We start from the raw sequence: 23158 nt of genomic DNA on the forward strand, positions 1-23158 counted from the left end.
ATTTGGCCAACTAAAATCCAAAATTAAGGCAGGGCAGAATATAGTGCAGCCTGTGTTACTTTTTATAATAAGCCGTAACAATTGAAAAAGGGGTCAACACAATATCGTATAAAAAAATATATATGTTAATACTAATTAACAGTAGGGATGTCCGATAATATCGGACTGCCAATATAATCGGCCGATAAATGCTTTAAAATGTAATATCGGAAATTATCGGTATCGGTTTCAAAAAGTAAAATTTACACGGACGTAGGGAGAAGTACAGAGCGCCAATAAACCTTAAAGGCCCAATCACATAATATCTACGGTTTTTCACACACACACACACACACACACACACACACACACACACACACACACACACACACACACACACACACACACACACACACACAAGTGAATGCAATGCATACTTGGTCAACAGCCATACAGGTCACACTGAAGGTTGCCGTATAAACAACTTTAACACTGTTACAAATATGCGCCACACTGTGAACCCACACCAAACAAGAATGACAAACACATTTCGGGAGAACATCCGCACCGTAACACAACATAAACACAACAGAACAAATACCCAGAAACCCTTGCAGCACTAACTCTTCCGGGACGCTACAATATACACCCCCTGCTAACCCCCCCCCCCCCCCCCCCCCACCTCAATCTCCTCATGCTCTCTCAGGGAGAGCATGTCCCAAATTCCGAGCTGCTGTTTTGAGGCATGTTAAAAAAAAATAATGCACTTTGTGACTTCAATAATAAATATGGCAGTGCCATGTTGGCATTTTTTTTCCATAACTTGAGTTGATTTATTTTGGAAAACCTTGTTACATTGTTCAATGCATCCAGCGGGGCATCACAACAAAATTAGGCATAATAATGTGTTAATTCCACGACTGTATATATCGGTATGGTTGATATCGGAATCGGTAATTAAGAGTTGGACAATATCGTAATATCGGCAAAAAAGCCATTATCGGACATCTCTAATTAACAGATTTGTTTTTAAATATATGTATACATATTTTTAGCCTTTTTAAAGAAAATATATGCATTATGGATGGTTATGCAAATGTACAATAATGCATGCCGTTTCCTCTTCATGTTGGTCCTCCTGAGAACTCTCAGAAAATGGAGTCTCTGCCGTCCCTTCACTACGGCTGTAGTGTTGCTTGACCAGGAGAGGTTGTTGGACATGACGGTCCCGAGCAACTGGAAACACTTTTTCAACAACCCAGGCATGTGATTTGACCACAATGAAAAAGACTGAAAAAAATTCTGGGGAACGAAGGCCCCCAGCCAGGTCCAGGGCGGTGCCCTGGTGGGGGGACAAGGGGCGCAATGCCCCCCGAAGCTCCTGGTTTTTCACCAATTTAACATGCTAAAATTAACAAAGACAGCACCATTTGAAGAAAATATTTTAGTGTTTAAAGACATGAAAACATCATTAATAGAACATACATAACCCAATTATCCCAATGAATCACTGTATATGGTTCAGTCCCAACAGTATTTAGTCACTAATATTTACATCTTGTGTTCATTTCACATCCACAGGTGTCACATTGATCAGTGTTATTATCTACAGTTTATTTACAGTATTACCACATTACTTCAGTTCATGTAATGTAATGTAATGTAAACATTTCATTATTTTCGCCAAAATAGGATATACATTTATGAAAATAATTAAACATGTTTAGTATTGTTTATTCATATTTGAAAATAGGAAATAATAATAATGTGAGGACACTGACATATTGCATGAAACAAGTGTGAAAATATTTACCTCCAAGATTGTTACACCACTGACAATAGTTTGAAGAGACTACATAAGAACTTAATATTACAAAATAGTATTATATTCATATTTATTTCAAATAAATTGTTAACTGGATTCAATAATGCGACTCTTTGAATTTCTGTAATTTCATAATAGAGTTTCACGTGGCTTTTTATTTTTAGAAAAAAACATTTATATTTCGCTAAGCAATAATTGGTTAATATTTAAAACAAACATGCGTATTTCGCAAGCAAATATCTTTTAGCTTACCTCATTATTAACAACCCTGTCTGCAACTGAAGTGGGTGGATCTTTCCTCTCCATGTCTACGGCAGTTGTCGATGTAAACAAAGGATGAAGTCCGTAAGGTTTGCTCACTTTCGGTTGACATCCAAAAGTACCAGCTAGTGAAAAGTTCGTTTTCTTTGCTTCAAGTTTTTTCATATGTTTTTGGCGTTTCGCATGCACTTCCAAAGCCTTGAAACCTTGTGATCCATAGTCAATATTATCATGACACCACGTGCACAAAACCTTTCCGGGACGATCGATTTTCCGAATAAAATCACAGAATGAAGTCGTAACTTTCTTCTTCCCAACAGTATCAGTGATTTCCCTTTCCATCCAGTCCCATCGGGACTTATTTTTGACATGTTTATCAATTTCTTTTACTCGTAAAGCGTCCTTTCTCTCGAGAACCGACATTGTTTACATATGGAAAATGGCCGTAGTAACCATTATGAATGATGACGTTATTAACGTCATCATTCATAACAGATGTCCTGATTGGTCACAAGGAACATATCGACCAATCAACTACGGCGTAATATAAACTACGTCTGGAATCTTGATTTAGGGTCGGAAAAAAAACGGAAAAACGGGAGATAATTTTTTTTTTCTTCCCGAGATTAAAAAAGACGGAATTCCGACTTTAGACGGAAAAATCACATGCCTGACAACCTTCCAGAGTTTCTTACAGATCGCCAATGTATTTGTGATGGTGGGCATGTCTCGGGGCGTATTTGAGGCGTGGTCAATATGACGTTTGGATTCGATGTCAGTTTTCCCCAAGTCTGCAAACACACCGTCCGCGCCTGAAAGGTGATTGGCGGAGAATGAGGAAGTGTTGTGTGTCCGAAGTAGCGCGTACTCACGGAGACGTGTTTGCAAGAGAGGTAAATCTTGTTGGAATTGTGCCATTTGTTCTCATAAATATTGGTAATGAAAATTAAAAATAGCGCCAAACTTTGTGTGATTTCTTCTGGGGGCTACAATACATTACATAAAGTTATTTGTTTTCAAGTTAAAAAAACAACTCATTTTCAATGTGTGGCGGTAATGAAAATGCCGTGGCGGCATGCCACATTTAATTACATTAAGGGGAAACCCTGCACTCTTTCTTTATTAAAAAACAACTGGCAACAAATCTAGCATCTATTTCTGGTGTTATTATAGACTGTACTTGTCTTTTGTAACTCTACCTTTGTCGATTCATGTCTGCGATGGAAAGAGAGCCTGACGCCATACTTGCTTAGCGCTGCTGGAAGCATTCCTCTCCTTAAAAAGCCACCAGTGTCATCTTAAATTTTGAAGATCGCTGTCCGAGGGTATATCTCGGATACATTTCAGTATGTCCGGAGCGCGGACATGCTGCCTCAGATCCAGACATTCCCGCTGTGCGTATGGCTTACGTCATCACAACAGCTAGTTTCGGTGTTGCTGTTCCAGTGATCAAAATACTATTTTCTTAGCGGCCAAGTTTTTAGTGCATCACTTGTCAATAGCGCACAAATAATAAACTAGATATATCCATCCATATTGTAACTACCTGCTGGTATTAATGTGTATGCTAGTGTGTTATGGTGTTCACTTTCCCCATGGTCTTTGAAACACCGTGTTGGCAGAGAATGAGGAAGTGTTAAGTGTCTGGGAGTGAAACACGGAGACGTGTGCACGGAAGAAATACTTGTTGGAATTGGGCCTGTTGTTAGCATTTGATTGGCAATAAAAGCTAAAAAGAATGCCGGTCTTGGTGTGTCTTCCTCTGAACGCTACAATACATTATACTGTATTTAGAGATGTCCGATAATATCGGACTGCCGATATTATCGGCCGATAAATGCTTTAAAATGTAATATCGGAAATTATCGGTATCGGTTTCAAAAAGTAAAATGTATGACTTTTTAAAACGCCGCTGTGTACACGGACGTAGGGAGAAGTAAAGAGCACCAATAAACCTTAAAGGCACTGCCTTTGCGTGCCAGGCCAGTCACATAATATCTACGGCTTTTCAAACACACAAGTGAATGCAACGCATACTTGGTGTCACACTGAGGGTGCCTGTATAAACAACTTTAACACTGTTACAAATATGGGCCACACTGAACCTACACCAAACAAGAATGACAAACACATTTCGGGAGAACATCCGCACCGTAACACAACATAAACACAACAGAACAAATACCCAGAACCCCTTCAGTGTTTCCCACACATTCATTTATTTGTGGCGGCCCGCCACGAAAGAATTACGTCCGCCACAAATAAAAAAATAAAAATTTTTTTTTTTTTTTTGTCCTGTCAAGCTTCTCAGGAAAATCATATAGTTGATGAAGATGCCCATATAGGCTGTTCAGAGTTACTTTACAAAAGAGAAGTGTAGGCTCTGTACCGAGGTTGTCGTTGTGGCTTGTGCAGCCCTTTGAGACACTTGTGATTTAGGGCTATATAAATAAACATTGATTGATTGATTGATTGATTGATTGATACTTCTCTTGTTGCCTTATTTGTATTTGACCGTGTTTTCTGTTTATTTGTTACTGACTGTGGCAGGACACCTCTGCCTCTGTTTCACTTTATGTTGCTGGTAAATAATATGGTTGTAGTAGTAGGCTAAAGTTAAATTATTTAGTATGCACTAATTAAAGGGGCAGAGCTTTAAGAGACATTTTAGCTTTTATATTTTATAAGATATATTTTTTGTAAGAACCACAATTAATAAATATATTTCAGTGAATAACTTATTGTTCAAATCTGTATATAAATATGTACATAAAGTGTTGTAATTATATTGTAAAATGGATGGATGGATGGATGGATGGACGTTTAAAACAAAACTGTTATTATTAATTAGTAAGTATACATTTTTTGAGCCTTTTTAGAGAAAATCATATCATTGTAGTAAATTATGCAAATTACTCGATGATGTCATGGTGACCACGCCCATAGCCACACCCCCCCCCCCCAAACCCCCCCACACCTCAACCCCCAAACGGGGGTTGGCTCACAGAATTGCACTCTGCACTGAAAGATGGTGATGTGTGTAAATGGAAGAGAATGCAGTGCGTCAGGTTGGATGCAACATGGAGTTATGCTGAACAAAATGTAGCGGTAATTTTAATGTTGGCCTTGGCTTGCCATCAAAGTAGGCTTATGTAATATGTGATTTATTATATATTATCATACATAATATATTTCGATGGTGGTCCGTGCAGTCAAACTAGACATTTTAGCAAGGTAATGCCAACAATCTGTCTTAACTCCCGACTAAAATATTGCTGCGTAACTTTACAAATACATATGGCTAATCGACATTAGTAAAATGTGGCATAACTACTTAGTAAACCATCTTGCAAGAAACATAACCAAGAGAAACCTACAGTGTAGGACTCGTCGATTGCCATTTGAAGTTCCTTGGAGTAGGATTCAGATTTGGCTGCGTATCTGGCAACCTCAGTCATGGAGAGCGGGAGGGGACTACAGAATTTTGACCCTGATTCCAGTACACTTTCTGGCCACATTACTACATATGGCACCTTTAACTATACACAATAACCCATTAACAAAATGCTGTGTCATATTAATGTTTTTTAAAGTATTACCTTTGTGACAGTAAAAAAAACACAAGTGATGTAAAAAAAAAAACATGGTGTTTACTTTTTGATATCAATATAAAACTCAAAGCAGTTTGGCTAATAAAGATGAAGTGTAATAAACAAGCTTCGTTCTCCTCCAACGCCTCCTGGTGGTTCAGTACAACCGTATGGCCAACAAAAAAAACAGGAGTGACACCTCTCACATCTCATACACAATCTTCACAGCCTGCGTTCAGTTTGTTGAGATGACAAAACATCTGAGCTGGTATTGATATTATTTGAACACTGATACAGTTTACAGTTAAATAAAGGACGAGTGAGCATCCCAGTCAACAAACTAAAGACTTTATAAACAAGTTGTGACAACGTTCACGACACATTGCCTGATGCATGTTTCCTCACCTCATTAACTCTCAGTCACAGCAGCTGATGAACGCTGTATTGAGAAAATAAAAGCAACATCAAAAAGTTTCTCCTTTGCTGTATACCTTTAGTGTGGGGACAAGTGCGTCTGTTTCTTATATTGTCCACACCTGTCTCCATCTAAACACAGCAGTGCGCTCTTAAACGCACGTCAAAAAACGAGGGAAAATAATTTTAAACCAAGCACTTGGTTCTGTTTACTCCGAAGGGAAATCTCCGGAGCAAAGTCTGTGTAGTTTGTCCGCCATGATTATCAAACCAAACGACGCTAGTGTGCCTGACTTTGTGTTGCCTAAAATGTATTAATAAATGACGTTTTTTCGGTAATTAAAAAATCAAACGGTATTAATAACCGTCTGGAATTTTATCGCAAATTATCATTATACCGTTTACCGTTACATCCCTAGTCCATTAACAAGTCAAAAGTCAAGGGCGGTCACGGCATGTTCTTGCCGTGGATGCTGGTCAATTTTTTAGTGCATTACGGCACCACTACTATGGTTAACTTGCCCCAGTTGCCGTGGTTAAATTTGAGCCTTAAAATACTGTAGTATTGTCGCCGTCTTTTTCCTCCGAGTTTAGCGGCGAATCCAAGTACGTACTGGCCCCTGTTGTCAAAATAATCTTGTGTAAAATATTATGGTAACACGGAAGTATTTATTTTATTGATAGCAGAGCAGGCGGGGTGGCATGAGAGAGGGATTAACAAAGAGGACTACAGACTGCAACCGAAAGGCTGTACAAGGCTTGGTATCCAGACAAAAAAGTCTTACGCTAGACAAGAGTATTTGCAGGGGGAGAAGTGTGCCAATGTAGGTGACAGTGTCATCACCAGGAAAGATGAGGTCACCTACCTAGGTTCCATTCTAGAGGCTAACCTTTCCTGTGATAAAATGGCAACCAAGGTAATCAAAAAGGTTAACCAACGAACGAGATTTATCTACAGAATTTCCTCTCTGGTCAACAAAAGCACCTTGAGGATTCTGGCGGGAACTCTCGTTCAACCCTTTTTCGATTACGCATGCACCTCCTGGTACCCTAGCACCTCCAAAACCCTCAAATCTAAACTAAAAACATTTTAGAACAAGCTAGTCAGGTTACTTCTAGACCTCCACCCCAGATCCCACCTCACTCCTACCCACTTCTCTAAAGTGGGCTGGCTCAAGGTGGAGGACAGAGTTAAACAACTTGCACTGAGCCTAGTCTATAAAATCCGCTACACCTCCCTGATACCGAAGTACATGTCAAACTACTTCCTTAACGTAAATGACCGCCATATCCACAACACCAGGGGGTGCTCCACTAACCACGTTAAACCCAGATTCCGAACTAACAAAGGTCTTAACTCATTCTCTTTCTATGCCACATCAATGTGGAATGCGCTCCCAACAGGTATAAAAGAAAGGGCATCTCTATCCTCCTTCAAAACCGCAATAAAAGTTCACCTCCAGGCAGCTACAACCCTAAACTAACACCCTCCCCGGATTGCTAATAATCAAATGTAAACAATCAAATGCAGATACTTTTTCTTTTTTTTATGCCTTCTGATCTCTCTCTCTCTCTCTCTCTCTCTCTCTCTCTCTCTCTCTCTCTCTCTCTCTCTCTCTCTCTCTCTCTCCCTCTCTCTCTCTCCCTCTCGCTCTCCCTCTCGCTCTCTCTCTCGCTCTCTCTCTCGCTCTCTCTCTCGCTCTCTCTCTCTCTCTCTCTATGTCCACTACTTGATGTCCATATCCTCCCCCCCTCCACACCCCTGATTGTAAATAATGTAAATAATTCAATGTGATTATCTTGTGTGATGACTGTATTATGATGTGTGATGACTGTATATATCTGTATCATGAATCAATTTAAGTGGACCCCGACTTAAACAAGTTGAAAAACTTATTCGGGTGTTACCATTTAGTGGTCAATTGTACGGAATATGTACTTCACTGTGCAACCTACTAATAAAAGTCTCAATCAATCAATCAAACACTGGTGCTGAACCACAGGAGGAGCAGACACCGGAAAACACGGAAACTGAAATCAAAACTATAGGCAACGTACTCCAACAAAATGTATACCTGGAGAACAATACAGCATAGAACAGTGCTTTTCAACCACTGTGCCACGGTGTGCCGTGGGAAATTATGCAACTTCACCTAATTGGTCCAAAAAAATATTTTTTGCAAATCAATAATTATAACAATGTGCCGTTGTCTAGTGCAGTGTTTTTCAGCCTTTTTTGGTATGTAAAAGGTATGTAACGCTTAAACCAAAAATGAACAAAAGGCAAGTCCCGCTAGGAAAAGACACTGAAACAAAGGGATGGCTATGCAAAACAAAAGTAAAACTGAACTGGCTACAAAGTAAACAAAAACAAGAATGCTGGACGACAGCAAAAACTTACAGCGTGTGGAGCGGAGACGGCGTCCACAAAGTACATCCGTACATGACATGACAATCAACAGCGTCCCCACAAAGAAGGAGAGCGTATGTACAACTTAAATAGTCTTGATTGTAAAAACAAAGCAGGTGCGGGAATACAACTCACAGGAAGGCGTGACGCTGCTACAGGAGAACACCAACAAAACAGGAAGGGTCACCAAATTAACAGCGCAAGACAGAAACTAAAGCACTACACAGGAAACAACAACAAACTCAAAATACGGCATGACAACCTGGTGGAGTTTCATTTTTTAACCTTTTCTGCTGGTGGTGTGCCTCCGTATTTTTTTTAATGAAAAAAATGTGCCTTGGCTCAAAAAAGGTTGAAAAACACTGGCATAGAAGCATATTCAAGGGGTCAGAATGCGGATATGGTAGTACAAATGCATATATGTTGGAAGATATGGAACTGGCATATAATTTTCATTGGACCTTACTCAGACCTGCGGTGATTAGACTTTGAAGACATTTTAGTCTTAATTAGCTAGATGTTGTGTCGTTATGTTGATGATTCATTGTCAAATAAAAGGTTGTTTTAATCTCACGCAGTCAGAACAAAGTTGTACCTTTTGGAGGACGAGTGGACACTCCAGACCACATTTGCAGGTTCCATCCGTCAGAAGGTAGGTCTTCACCTGCTCCAAACTGGACAGCACTGAGCCACTGGGACTATGCACAGAAAAACATACAGCAAAAATGTCAGCAGAGAACATTGAATATACTGAAATATAACCATACACAGTTCTATTTGTTGCACATCTTACATACGTATATACAATTATACATCATACAACAAACACATTCATGTTTGTCTAGCCGGATAGCGCAGCCAGATGCTCTGAGAATGAACCATCTTGTGGTAACACAAACAAGTCCAGCTGTACTCTTTCTTACTACGTAAAAAAAAATAAAAGTGACTCCATGTACACGGTGACAATTTCAGGCCACGGTCAAAGACGTAGCCAGGATTCTTTCCAACACCCAAAAATAAACCTGACATGGAGCAACTGTTTAGCTTATTGTGGCTGCTGAGTACACAATCTGTGTTCAACGAGACAAGGCCTGCTTCAAAAGCCCACACACCAGTCGATGTCTAAGCTGTGGTGGGAGAGTAACTTTGTTATTTAAATGCAGGAATAACCTGAAATCTGAACAATTCCAAATATGCTTCCAGAAAAAAGGTGGATGCAGAATTTCCAAAAAATAGTGGGAGGGAGTGCTTACTTACGAGGCCACTACTATGGTTAAATTGTTTATTTCAGGGATGTGAGCACCCTTTGCAGTGTTTCCCATAAACTGCCAAGATACCTGTGGCGGTGGGGGCGTGGCTGTGGGCGTGGCTATGGGCGTGATCACCATGACATCGAGTAATTTGCATAATTTACTACAATATGATTTTCTCTAAAAAGGCTCAAAAAATGTATACTTACTAATTAATAATAACAGTTTTGTTTTAAACGTCCATCCATCCATATTACAATATAATTACAACACTTTATGTACATATTTATATACAGATTTGAACAATAAGTTATTCACTGAAATATATTTATTAATTGTGGTTCTTACAAAAAAATATATATCAAAAAATATATCAAAAAATATAAAAGCTAAAATGTCTCTTAAAGCTCTGCCCCTTTAATTAGTGCATACTAAATAATTTTACTTTAGCCTACTACTACAACCATATTATTTACCAGCAACATAAAGTGAAACAGAGGCAGAGGTGTCCTGCCACAGTCAGTAACAAATAAACAGGAAACAGTAGTGGTCAAATACAAATAAGGCAACAAGAGAAGTATCCTACACTTCTCTTTTGTAAAGTAAATCTGAACAGCCTATATGGGCATCTACATCAACTATATGATTTGCCTGAGAAGCTGGACAGGACAAAATATATATATATATATATATATATATATATATATATATATATATATATATATATATATATATATATATATATATATATATATATATATATATATATATATATATATATATATATATATATATATATATATATATATATATATATATATATATTTTTTTTTATTTGTATTTTTATTTTAATTTTATTTTTTTATTTGTGGCGGACGTAATTCTTTCGTGGCGGGCCGCCACAAATAAATGAATGTGTGGGAAACACTGCTTTGAGAAAAAAAGGGAAATATTTTTATCAGCAAGAAAGTGCTCTCGCAAACCCTGAAAGAAAATTTAGAAAATCAAGACTACATTTCCTGCAATTGGGTGCATTTCCACACTATATTTTACCATTAGATCTATTCTCATCTACCAACCTCTTTTGGCCTGTACTACATTTTTTTTTTTTAGTGGATCATTTACCGACATTATTATCATTAAGAATGTAATGTAAAATTCTATAACATGCTTGCAGAGAACAGAGAAAACGTTTCTCATTTGGCAACTGTAGTGATGCCCCCTCGGGTAATATACTTCCGGTGATGTGACCTCTGTTAGCAATCCGGCACGTCTAAAATATACCTTCTTGCTGGCTACTAATAAATACTCTAGAACTACAACAGGTTCTGAATTAACAGTGTTCAGATTGTAACCATCCAAATAGGAATAGCAGCAAATTGGACAGTCGTCAATGCAATATTGTGGTTCGGAGAGCGAAGGGAGGCTTGTTTTGGTGCTCATAAATGTCTCCGCATCCTGCAACTCAGTGCGGCATTTAGTAAAGAACAGCAAGTAACTGCGGTTGAGGAGATTGTCCCAAAATTTTTGTTCAGATCGTATTGTTTATTGATATTTAAAAAAGTGATCATTTGACACGAAAATGAACATTAAAACGCATATTTTTGCGAAAATTTCACATGCCTGTTATTTGGAGAGGCTTTTATCTGTACAAATATTTAATATAAATGTTTGATTAAAACAATGAATACAGTCATTCCTAGCCACATCGCGCTTCAAACAGTGCAGCTTAACTACCTTACAGATTTTTTTAAGCATATATTTTTTGCCTAAATTGAGTGTAAATAAAGTATTTTATGTATTACAGTGCAGTAGTTGTCTTATTTTTTGTTATGTTGTGGCGATCGATGAAAATAATCGCCAAGCAGGACTTCCGTTTTTCAGGTAACGGTGAACACTGCTAACAAAAACACAGCGGATAATTTTGGCGCTATCTTCACCAAGACAATCACATTGACCAACTTTTGGCAGGACACCTTTTTGATGCACTTCATCCTGAACTCCTGCCTCAATGAAGAATGAGCTACAAATTGGTTAACCTTTGGTGTGAGCTTTGTGAAAAGACGAGACGTTTAAGGACTTGATGAGACTTGGCGTGCCACTTGATGCTAATAAGACTGATTTGAGGCATCAGCAGCTGTCTGGGCAATGCTAAGTGGAGAGGAACTCTGTTGAATCACTTCATCGTCAACACAATCATAACATTGGCAAGCCTTTGGCGTGAGCAAAGTGGACGCAGGAATTCTAACAACACGGAATCCTAATAACATAGCTAATTGTTGCAGCTGCGACTGTCAAGTTGACCAACTTTTGGCAGAAAAACATACGCCTGTGGTTTCAGTATGTCAAAGCCCAGTTCTAACTAAGAGCACCAATCACAATAACTGTAAACCCCAGAAGCCAGTGATATTCCCACAATGTGCACAACTTAGTCATGTCACTATACCAAAAAACTTGGTGGGAAATACACCACTGTCGGTACAATAAACGGTTGATTACTAAATAACAGGGAAATGCCCTTGCTCTGGAGCTCAATGCAGAATTTCAGCTTGTGGTGTGCGGATAAGCCTGAGAATTGTGAGAGACCAGTCCAAAACTATAGAGGAGGAGCTAGATAACAATTTGAAGGAAGATTTTCTTTGTGAGCAAACGTGCAAATTTGGGCTATTTTCGGTTAATTATTTTGGGTGGCCGAAAATGTGTCGCAAATAGAAATGATAAATTTGACCCCTAATACTAACATCCCCCACCGTCAGACATCAGGCGGTTTCTCAACTAAAATCATACTTGCCAACCCTCCCGTTTTTAGCGGTAGAATCCCGGTATTCAGCGCCTCTCCCGACAACCTCCCGGCAGAGATTTTCTCCCGACAAACTCCCGGTATTCAGCCAGAGCTGGAGGCCACGCCCCCTCCAGCTCAATGCAGACCTGAGTGGGGACAGCCGTTCTCACGTCCGCTTTCCCACAATGTAAACAGCTTGCCTGCCCAATGACGTCATAACATCTACGGCTTTTAGAGAGTAGAGTGCACAACAAGGAGAGAGAGTTCTTGGTTTCTTATGTGGGTTTATTGTTAGGCAGTTTCATTAACGTCCTCCCAGAGCGGTAACAACACACAACAACAGTAGTCACGTTTAGTCTACCGTAAAGCAGTTCGTCTGCAGTAAACAGCAATGTTGTGACACTCTTAAATAGGACAATACTGCCATCTACTGGATAGCCTGCAGTACACTGAAATTCAAATATTTTATTTATATGTATAATAAAATAAAAATAAAATAAAAAAATATATATATATAGCTAGAATTCACTGAAAGTCAAGTATTTCATACATATATACATATATATATATATACATATATATATATATATATATATATATATATATATATATATATATATATATATATATATATATATATATATATATATATATATATATATATATATATATATGAAATACTTGATTTGGTGAATTCTAGCTGTAAATATACTCTCCTCTTAACCACGCCCTTAGCCACTCCCCCCGCCCCAAACACGCCCCCCCCCCCGACCACGCCGCCCCCCTCCCCCCACCTCCCGATATCAGAGGTCTCAAGGTTGGCAAGTATGACTAAAATACACAGGAAGACTACTCTGTATTAAGTGTCCAATGAAGCCATTCACCGAACCTTAATCCCTGAGAAAATCTGTGGTAGGAGTTGAAACCTTGTTTGCCAAGAGACCTCTTTAAAACCTCCAGTGACCAACTACAAAAAACACCTGGCCTATAAACTCATCAACAATGCTTTCTCCATTACTATTATGTTTTGCTTGTTTCTCATGTTTTTCTATTTTTGTTTTTTATAAAAAATTTAAAATAACTTCCATAAAAATGATTAACAATTCAAGATAATGTAAAGGGGTAAACCCGAAGAAAAAAAAAAATCCTTACAGAGTTAATTAAAGGCCTACTGAAACCCACTACTACCGACCACGCAGTCTGATAGTTTATATATCAATGATGAAATCTTAACATTGCAACACATGGCAATACGGCCGGGTTAACTTATAAAGTGACATTTAAAACTTCCCGGGAAATATCCGGCTGAAACGTCGCGGTATGATGACGTATGCGCGTGACGAAGTCAGAGTAACGGAAGTTATGGTACCCGTAGAATCCTATACAAAAAGCTCTGTTTTCATTTCATAATTCCACAGTATTCTGGACATCTTTTGCAATTTGTTTAATGAACAATGAAGGCTGCAAAGAAGACAGTTGTAGGTGGGATCGGTGTATTAGCAGCGGACTACAGCAACACAACCAGGAGGACTTTGTTGGAGCGCTAGCCGCGCTAGCCGCGCTAGCCGCCGACCTCATCTTGACTTCCTATGTCTCCGGGCCGCCAAACGCATCGGGTGAAGTCCTTCGTCCTTCTGCCGATCGCTGGAACGCAGGTGAGCACGGGTGTTGATGAGTAGATGAAGGCTGGCTGGCGTAGGTGGAGAGCTAATGTTTTTAGCATAGCTCTGTGAGGTCCCGTTGCTAAGTTGCTAAGTTAGCTTCAATGGCGCCGTTAGCACAGCATTGTTAACCTTCGCCAGCCTGGAAAGCATTAACCATGTATTTACATGTCCACGGTTTAATAGTATTGTTGATTTTCTATCTATCCTTCCAGTCAGGGGTTTATTTTTTTGTTTCTATATGCAGTTAAAGCACGATGCTATCACGTTAGCTCGTAGCTAAAGCATTTCGCCGATGTATTGTCGTGGAGATAAAAGGCACTGAATGTCCATTTCGCGTTCTCAACTCTCATTTTCAAGAGGATATAGTATCCGAGGTGGTTTAAAATACAAATCCGTGATCCACAATAAAAAAAGGAGAGTGTGGAATCCAATGAGCCAGCTTGTACCTAAGTTACGGTCAGAGCGAAAAAAGATACGTCCATCACTGTCTCTCAAGTCCTTCACTGTAACGTTCCTCATCTACGAATCTTTCATCCTCGCTCAAATTAATGGGGTAATCATCACTTTCTCGGTCCAAATCTCTCTCGCTCCATTGTAAACAATGGGGAATTGTGAGGAATACTAGCTCCTGTGACGTCACGCTACTTCCGGTACAGGCAAGGCTTTTTTTTTATCAGCGAGCAAAAGTTGCGAACTTTATCGTCGATTTTCTCTACTAAATCCTTTCAGCAAAAATATGGCAATATCGCGAAATGATCAAGAATGACACATAGAATGGATCTGCTATTCCCGTTTAAATGAAAAAAAATCATTTCAGTAGGCCTTTAAGTAAGGCTGTAAAATGTTTTGGCACCACACAATTCGATTCGTTTCTTGAGGGTAATGATTCCATTCAGAACCGATTCTCGTTTCAAAACGATTCTGGATTTAAAATAAATACTTTTTATTAACTATGGCTGCCAGTTCCTGCGATGAAGTGGCGACTTGTCCTGGGTGTATCCCACCTTCCGCCCAAATGCAGCGAGGATAGGCTCCAGCCACACCCATGGCCCCGACAGGGACAAGCGGTAGAAAATGGATGGAAGGGTGCTAGTTCTGTGATTAACTACAATCCTCCATAAACTAGATAAACAGCTCTGATACATTTCAATCAATCAATCAATGTTTATTTATATAGCCCTAAATCAAAAGTGTCTCAAAGGGCTGCACAAGCCACAACGACATCCTCGGTACAGAGCCCACATACGGGCAAGGAAAAACTCACCCAGTTCTATAATACTTTGTAATGTAACAATGTCTCTTTCCACAGGAGTACACTTTCATAAATGTTTCACTTTATTTTGGAAACCCTCATAAAGAACAGTTACACATATTCTGTTGTTTATATTAGAGATAGGGATATTCCGATCAGGGTTGTATGCAGCCGATTCTGGTACCGATCATCCATTAGTGAGATCGGATGATACTTAATTTAATTATTGGAAAATTATCACATAAAAGTACAATTTATATCTGGTCTGAAAAAAAACAACATTATACAAATGAGAATTTTGTTAAGAGTAAGATGCAGTATCATTTCAATATACCGTACTAGTTTTTGAATCAATTAAAAATAAACTTGTTTTGAATTATTTCTGACATTTGTATTCAATGGTTTCTTTTAAAAATAGGGGGGGGAAATTGGAAATCTAATTTTTTGTGAAATAAATCTGGGATTTTATTTTATTTATTAAAAAAAAAGTAAAAACTTGACGAAAGTATTTGGCATGCACCCTTTAAGAGGAGGCGAACGCATTCAAGGCAGAGAATTGATGCGGGGAAGCGAGTAGAGAGAGGGTGAGAGGAGGGGCAGCGTATTACTGCTTTGAAGGGGAGTCCTCTTCTTCCGGGGTTTTCTTCTTTTCCCTTTCCTCTCTCAGTCTACTGTAACCCGTTGACCCATATTAAATAAGCAAAATACAGCGGACAAAGCTTGGTGATTGGTGAGAAAAGAAACGCACTGAGAAGTGGCGACCGAGTAATGGACGACGTAAACGGGATGTGATGTAGGGGGCACCACCTCTCCAAAATGGTCGTGCTCGGTGTGTACTGTACTGTACTGTACTACACAGGAGGTGATGTCATCAAAATGGCCACACCTTAGGGCTTTTACAGGCACACAAAATGAATGAATAAATGAAGCATTCATACTAGGGCTGCAACAACTAATCGATTAAATCGATTAAAATCGATTATAAAAATAGTTGGCGATTAATTTAGTCATCGATTCGTTGGATCTATGCTATGTGCATGCGCTGAGGCTCCTTTTTTTTTTTTTTTTTTTAAATAAACCTTTATTTATAAACTGCAACATTTACAAACAGCTGAGAAACAATAATCAAAGTAAGTACAAAAACAGTACAAAACAGCGCCAGGGGGGCGCTGAGGCTACGTCTCATGAGGTGGCAGTAAGCCAGCCAATGATGTGTCATGTGCAGCTCACGTGACAACGACAGGGTTTCCCACACATTCATTTATTTGTGGCGGCCCGCCACGAAAGAATTACGTCCGCCACAAATAAAATTAAAGAAAAATGTAAAAAAAAAAATAATAATAATAATTTTTTTTTTTTTTTTTTTGGCCTCTCCATCTTCTCAGGCAAATCATATAGTTGATGTAGATGCCCATATCAGCTGTTCAGATTTACTTTACAAAAGAGAAGTGTAGGATACTTCTCTTGTTGCCTTATTTGTATTTGACTTTATTAAATGTATTTATATTAGAAACACAACATGTGTATATAACAAAGGGTGCAAAGTCTGCAGGCAGTAGGAAACACATGGTTAAGTGTAGGGAGTAAAACTGATGGCAGTCTAAAGTTAAAGATTTTTGGAGCTCTTTGTTCAGTGAATCAGATGTTTGATGAAGCTCTGTGTCTATCTACCACCACTACTGTTTTCTGTTTATTTGTTACGGACTGTGGCACCTCTGCCCCTGTTTCACTTTATGTTGCTGGTAAATAATATGGTTGTAGTAGTAGGCTAAAGTTAAATTATTTAGTATGCACTAATTAAAGGGGCAGAGCTTTGAGACATTTTAGCTTTTATATTTTATAAGATATATTTTTTGTAAGAACCACAATTAATAAATATATTTCAGTGAATAACTTATTGTTCAAATCTGTATATAAATATGTACATAAAGTGTTGTAATTATATTGTAAAATGGACGGATGGATGGATGGATGGATGGACGTTTAAAACAAAACTGTTATTATTAATTAGTAAGTATACATTTTTTGAGCCTTTTTAGAGAAAATCAAATCATTGTAGCAAATCATGCCAATTACTCGATGATGTCATTGTGACCACGCCCATAGCCACGCCCCCACCGTCACAGGTATCTTGGCAGTTTATGGGAAAACACTGAACGAGGAGATTTTTTTAAGGAAGCGAAAGCAGCAACTGTTGTGTATTAACTTTCAGAGTGTTAGGAACTTCTTGGAGAGTGCATTTTCTGTGTTGTTTTGAGTCGCAACAGGCATTCATGAGTTCAGCTTTTTTGTGAGTAACGTTAACGTTATCCCTTTGTTGCAACGCGGGGCTGATAATGTGTCTCCGGCACATTTGACTCCGTTTTGAGAGAGAAAACGCACGGTTACCAATTTCGAAATAAACGTAACGGACAGAAATATCTCAGGTTGGTTTCATAATGGATCAATGTAGCCGGGCCGATAAAGCTATATAAATATATTTAGATTTGAGTGACACTTTAGTATAACTAAACGTTATGAAGGTGCTGGAATATTTCATGCTATTATTCAGAGGCAGCCAAAAAGGAATCCTTTATCATTCACAACAGAAACGTGTACAATATCTGATCCAGTTCTGATCTGATGAGTTACATTTCTGTGTTATTATTGGTGTGACGTGTGGACGAGTAGCCACCTTGGCAATACATGCCGTTACATGAAGTCAATCTGCCTTACAACCATGCCACTAGAGGAAAGACATTCAGCATCCAACATTGCAGAATGGTTGGAATAAGTAGTAGCCAGGTTTGAAATTCCCCCTAGCAAAATTATTGCTATGGTGCATGACAATGGTGCACTTTATAAAAAAAAAAACATTTTTGCAATATTTTCCTTGTTTTATTTGGCAAGTTGAAAGAACATGGTGCCGTATGCTGTTTTTTTTCTATAAAATACTGGAAAGGATAGAAATGTAGTTTGTCTCTTTTATCCGATTATTAATCGATTAATTGAAGTAACAATCGACAGATTAATCGATTATCAAATTAGTTGTTAGTTGCAGCCCTAATTCATACACAGAGACATGGTTCGCACACAGAGACATAGTTGGTGCAATCTAAAGTTTCGTAAACCGAAATGTTCGGCTCGTAAATCGAAGTTCCACTGTACATTCATTTATTTTTGTCTGCCCATTACAGATACATTTGGACCATCACTAACTGATTTGGCGCTACCAGGTAATACATCTCAATGTCTATGCACATTTAGGCACAGACTTGGATTTTTAAATATTTTATTTTTCTAAAATGTTACTTACAGATTGCCGGTTGCTATTGGTCCAGAAGTCATTGCCTATTTGATTTTTTAACGCTTTAACAAGTATTTCAAGCATTAATGGCTTCTCCAAAGTGTGTGTGATGTTTTATTGACATCATTGTATTCAAAATGACAGCTTTGTTTATTTAGTAAATAGCAATTGACTGCCAAACGAACTGACTTATAGCTAACATGCGCATGACAATTACATGAAAGTGTCTTTCCTGCTATGGTTTATACTAATAAGTTGATATGCATATAAAATGCAGACATATAGTTTATTTCATTAAACACGCACTCATAAGAGCTTGTACTTCAGATATTTTGCATCCGATGTTATGTATACATGGCCAATTGCCCACCGCAACCGCACTCCTATTTTTAGTTACATATGCGTGCAAAATATGCGAAATGCTTATGAAACAGTCTTCATTTAAGTTTGGGGATGCACTGGAGGTCCATACAGGAAGTCATGTAACAGGCTAAAATTTACCAACAGGCTATGCTACAGTATTACATTCACCCATTTTCTACAGCACCAGGGCTTGAATTTAATTGTCGTCATGCCCTAAAAAATAGACCAACATTCGGCGGCCCTTGACATTTGACTTGTTAATGGACGAGGGATGTAACGCTAAACGGTATAATGATCATTTGCAAAAAAAATTCCAGACGATTAGTAACACAGCCTAATTTTTTAATTACCAAAAAAAAAACGCCATTTATTAATTAATGCATTTTAGACAACACTAAGTCAGGCGCATGCGCACTAGCGTCGTTTGGCTTGATAATCATGGCGGACTAACGACACAGACTTTGCTCCGGAGATTTCCCCTCAGAGTAAACGGAGCCAAGCGCTTGGTTTAACGTCATTTTCCCTCGCTTTACGCCGTGTGTTTAAGAGCGCACTGCTGTGTTTAGATGGAGACAGGTGTGGACAATAACAGAGACAGACGCACTTGTCCCCACACTAAAAGTATACAGCGAAGGAGAAAACTATTTGATGTTACTTTTATTTTCTCAATACAGCGTTCATCAGCTGCTGTGACTGACAGTTAATGAGGTGAGAAAACATGCAGCAGGTGATGTGTCGTGAACGTTGTCACAACTTGTTTATAAAGTCTCTACTTTGTTTACTGGGATGATCGCCCGTCCTTTATTTAACTGCAAACTGTGTCAGTGTTCAAATAACTATAATACTGGCTAAAATTTGTCATCTCACCGAATTGAACACAGGCTGTGAAGATTGTGTATTCGATGTGAGAGGTGTCACTCTTTATTTTTGTTGGGCAAACGGTTGTACTGATAGGAGGCGTTGGAGAAGAACAAAGCTCGTTTATTGGACTTTATCTTCATTAGCCAAACTGCTTTGTGTTTTATTTTTGATATCAAAAAGTAAACACCATGTTTTTTTTTCATGTCACAAAGGTATTACTTCAAAAACCATTCACGTGACATAGTACGTTGTTAATGTGTTATTGTGTATAGTTAATTCCTATATGACATATTTCTGCTCAAAGTCTTAATGGATCTGACCCGATACGGCATCTACATGTACAAATAAATGTACTTAACTTTAATTTAAAAAAAACTCCCTCTATCAAAATGTAAAAATAGAGATAAAGGCATCATGTAATGACAAAAGCAGACAAGTTGATATAATTAAAGAATTTGATGTATGGATAATGTTTATCTATAGTCTTTTTTATTAGACATTACAAATGACATGATGGTATTACGTTCACCACCTCAACACTGCTTTAGCCAACAACCAGTAATCATGATTTCAATATTGATAACAATAATCTTAAAGGCTTACTGAAATGAATGTTTTTTATTTAAACGGGTATAGCTGATCCATTTTTTTTTTTCATACTTGATCATTTCCCGATATTGCCATATTTTTGCTGAAAGGATTTAGTAGAGAACAACGACGATAAAGTTCGCAACTTTTGGTCTCTGATAAAAAAAAGCTTTACCCCTACCGGAAGTAGCGTGACGTGGTCAGTTGATCGCCTCCTCATATTTTCTTATTGTTTTCAATGCAGCTAGAGCGATTCGGACCGAAAAAGCGACGATTACCCCATTAATTTGAGCGAGGATGAAAGATTTGTTGATGAGGAACGTTAGAGTGACGGACTAGAATGCAGTGCAAGACATACCTTTTTTCGCTCTGACCGTAACTTAGGTACAAGCTGGTTCATTGGATTCCACACTCTCTCCTTTTTCTATTGTGGATCACGGATTTGTATTTTAAACCACCTCGGATACTATATCCTCTTGAAAATGAGAGTCGAGAATGCGAAATGGACATTCACAGTGACTTTTATCTCCACGACAATACATCGACGAAACACTTTAGCTACGGAGCTAACGTGATAGCATCGTGCTTAACTGCATATAGAAACAAAATAAATAAATCCCTGACTGGAAGGATAGACAGAAGATCAACAATACTATTAAACCAGGGACATGTAAATACACGGTTAATGCTTTCCAGCTTGGCGAAGGTTAACAATGCTGTTGCTAACGACTCCATTGAAGCTAACTTAGCAACTGGACCTCACAGAGCTATGCTAAAAACATTAGCTATCCACCTACGCCAGTCAGCCCTCATCTGCTCATCAACACCCGTGCTCACCTGCGTTCCAGCGATCGACGGTGCAACGAAGGACTTCACCCGATCACAGATGCGGTCGGCGAGACGGAGGAAGTTAAGGTGAGTTCGGCGGCTAACGCGTCTGCTATCCATCTCTGTCTTCCTGGTTGTGTTGCTGTAGTCCGCCGCTAATACACCGATCCCACCTACAACTTTTTTCTTTGCAGTCTCCATTGTTCATTAAACAAATTGCAAAAGATTCACCAACACAGATGTCCAGAATACTGTGGAATTATGAGATGAAAACAGAGCTTTTTTGTATTGGATTCAATGGGGTACCGATACTCCTGTTTCACTGGCTACGTCACACGCATACGTCATCTTCCAAAGGCGTTTTCAAGCGGAAGTTTAGCGGGAAATTTAAAATTGCACTTTATAAGTTAACCCGGCCGTATTGGCATGTGTTGCAATGTTAAGATTTCATCATTGATATATAAACTATCAGACTGCGTGGTCGCTAGTAGTGGCTTTCAGTAGGCCCTTAATAATAATAATAATGGATTAGATTTACATAGCGCTTTTCTATACACTCAAAGCGCTACACAGAGAAGTGAGAACCCATCATTCATTCACACCTGATGGTGGTAAGCTACTTTCGTAGCCACAGCTGCCCTGGGGTAGACTGACGGAAGCGTGGCTGCCAATTTGCGCCTACGGCCCCTCCGACCACCACCTATCATTCATCATTCATTCACCGGTGTAAGCGGACACCGGGGGCAAGGGTGAAATGTCCTGCCCAAGGACACAACGGCAGCGATTTTGGATGGTAAGAGGCGGGGAGCGAACCTGCAACCCTCAGGTTTCTGGCACGGTTGCTCTACCCACTACGCCATGCCGCCAATATTGATAACAATAATCTTAGTCAATACTTTGTACATAGAACACTATTTTTATCTATATGGACAAAAAGTGCAGTTACGTCTTATGGCCATCAGGTGCCATCATATAGTGTAATGTAGTTTTAACATTTTAATATATATATATATATATATATATATATATATATATATATATATATATATATATATATATATATATATATATATATATATATATATATATTAGGGCTGCAACTAACGATTAATTTGATAATCGATTAATCTGTCATTTATTACTTTAATTAATCGATTAATAATCGGATAAAAGAGACAAACTACATTTCTATCCTTTCCAGTATTTTATTGAAAAAAAACAGCATACTGGCACCATACTTATTTTGATTATTGTTTCTCAGCTGTTTGTACATGTTGCAGTTTATAAATAAAGGTTTATAAAAAAAAATTAAATTAAAAAAAAATTTTAATTAAAAAAATTGCCTCTGCGCATAGCATAGATCCAACGAATCGATGACTAAATTAATCGCCAACTATTTTTATAATCGATTTTAATCGATTAGTTGTTGCAGCCCTAATACAAACCCCGTTTCCATATGAGTTGGGAAATTGTGTTAGATGTAAATATAAACAGAATACAATGATTTCCAAATCCATTAACCCATATTCAATTGAATGCACTACAAAGACAAGATATTTGATGTTTAAACTCATAAACTTTACTTTTTTTTTGCAAATAATAATTAACTTAGAATTCCATGGCTGCAACACGTGCCAAAGTAGTTGGGAAAGGGCATGTTCACCACTGTGTTACATGGCCTTTCCTTTTAACAACACTCAGTAAACGTTTGGGAACTGAGGAGACACATTTTTGAAGCTTCTCAGGTGGAATTATTTCCCATTCTTGCTTGATGTACAGCTTAAGTTGTTCAAACAGTCCGGGGG

General features: G+C 38.4%; 1 protein-coding gene across 1 annotated transcript in view; it reads right to left on the bottom strand.

Moving 5' to 3' along the window:
* Positions 1 to 23158, bottom strand: part of LOC133648035 (methyl-CpG-binding domain protein 5-like) — a 69860-nt gene that overhangs the window by 30493 nt on the left and 16209 nt on the right. Inside the window, 1 exon segment of the mRNA XM_062043811.1 lies at positions 9075 to 9177. Within this exon segment, the coding sequence (XP_061899795.1) occupies positions 9075 to 9177 (103 nt within the window).

Source organism: Entelurus aequoreus, linkage group LG01 (assembly GCF_033978785.1).
Source record: "Entelurus aequoreus isolate RoL-2023_Sb linkage group LG01, RoL_Eaeq_v1.1, whole genome shotgun sequence".
Classification (NCBI taxonomy): Eukaryota; Metazoa; Chordata; class Actinopteri; order Syngnathiformes; family Syngnathidae; genus Entelurus; species Entelurus aequoreus.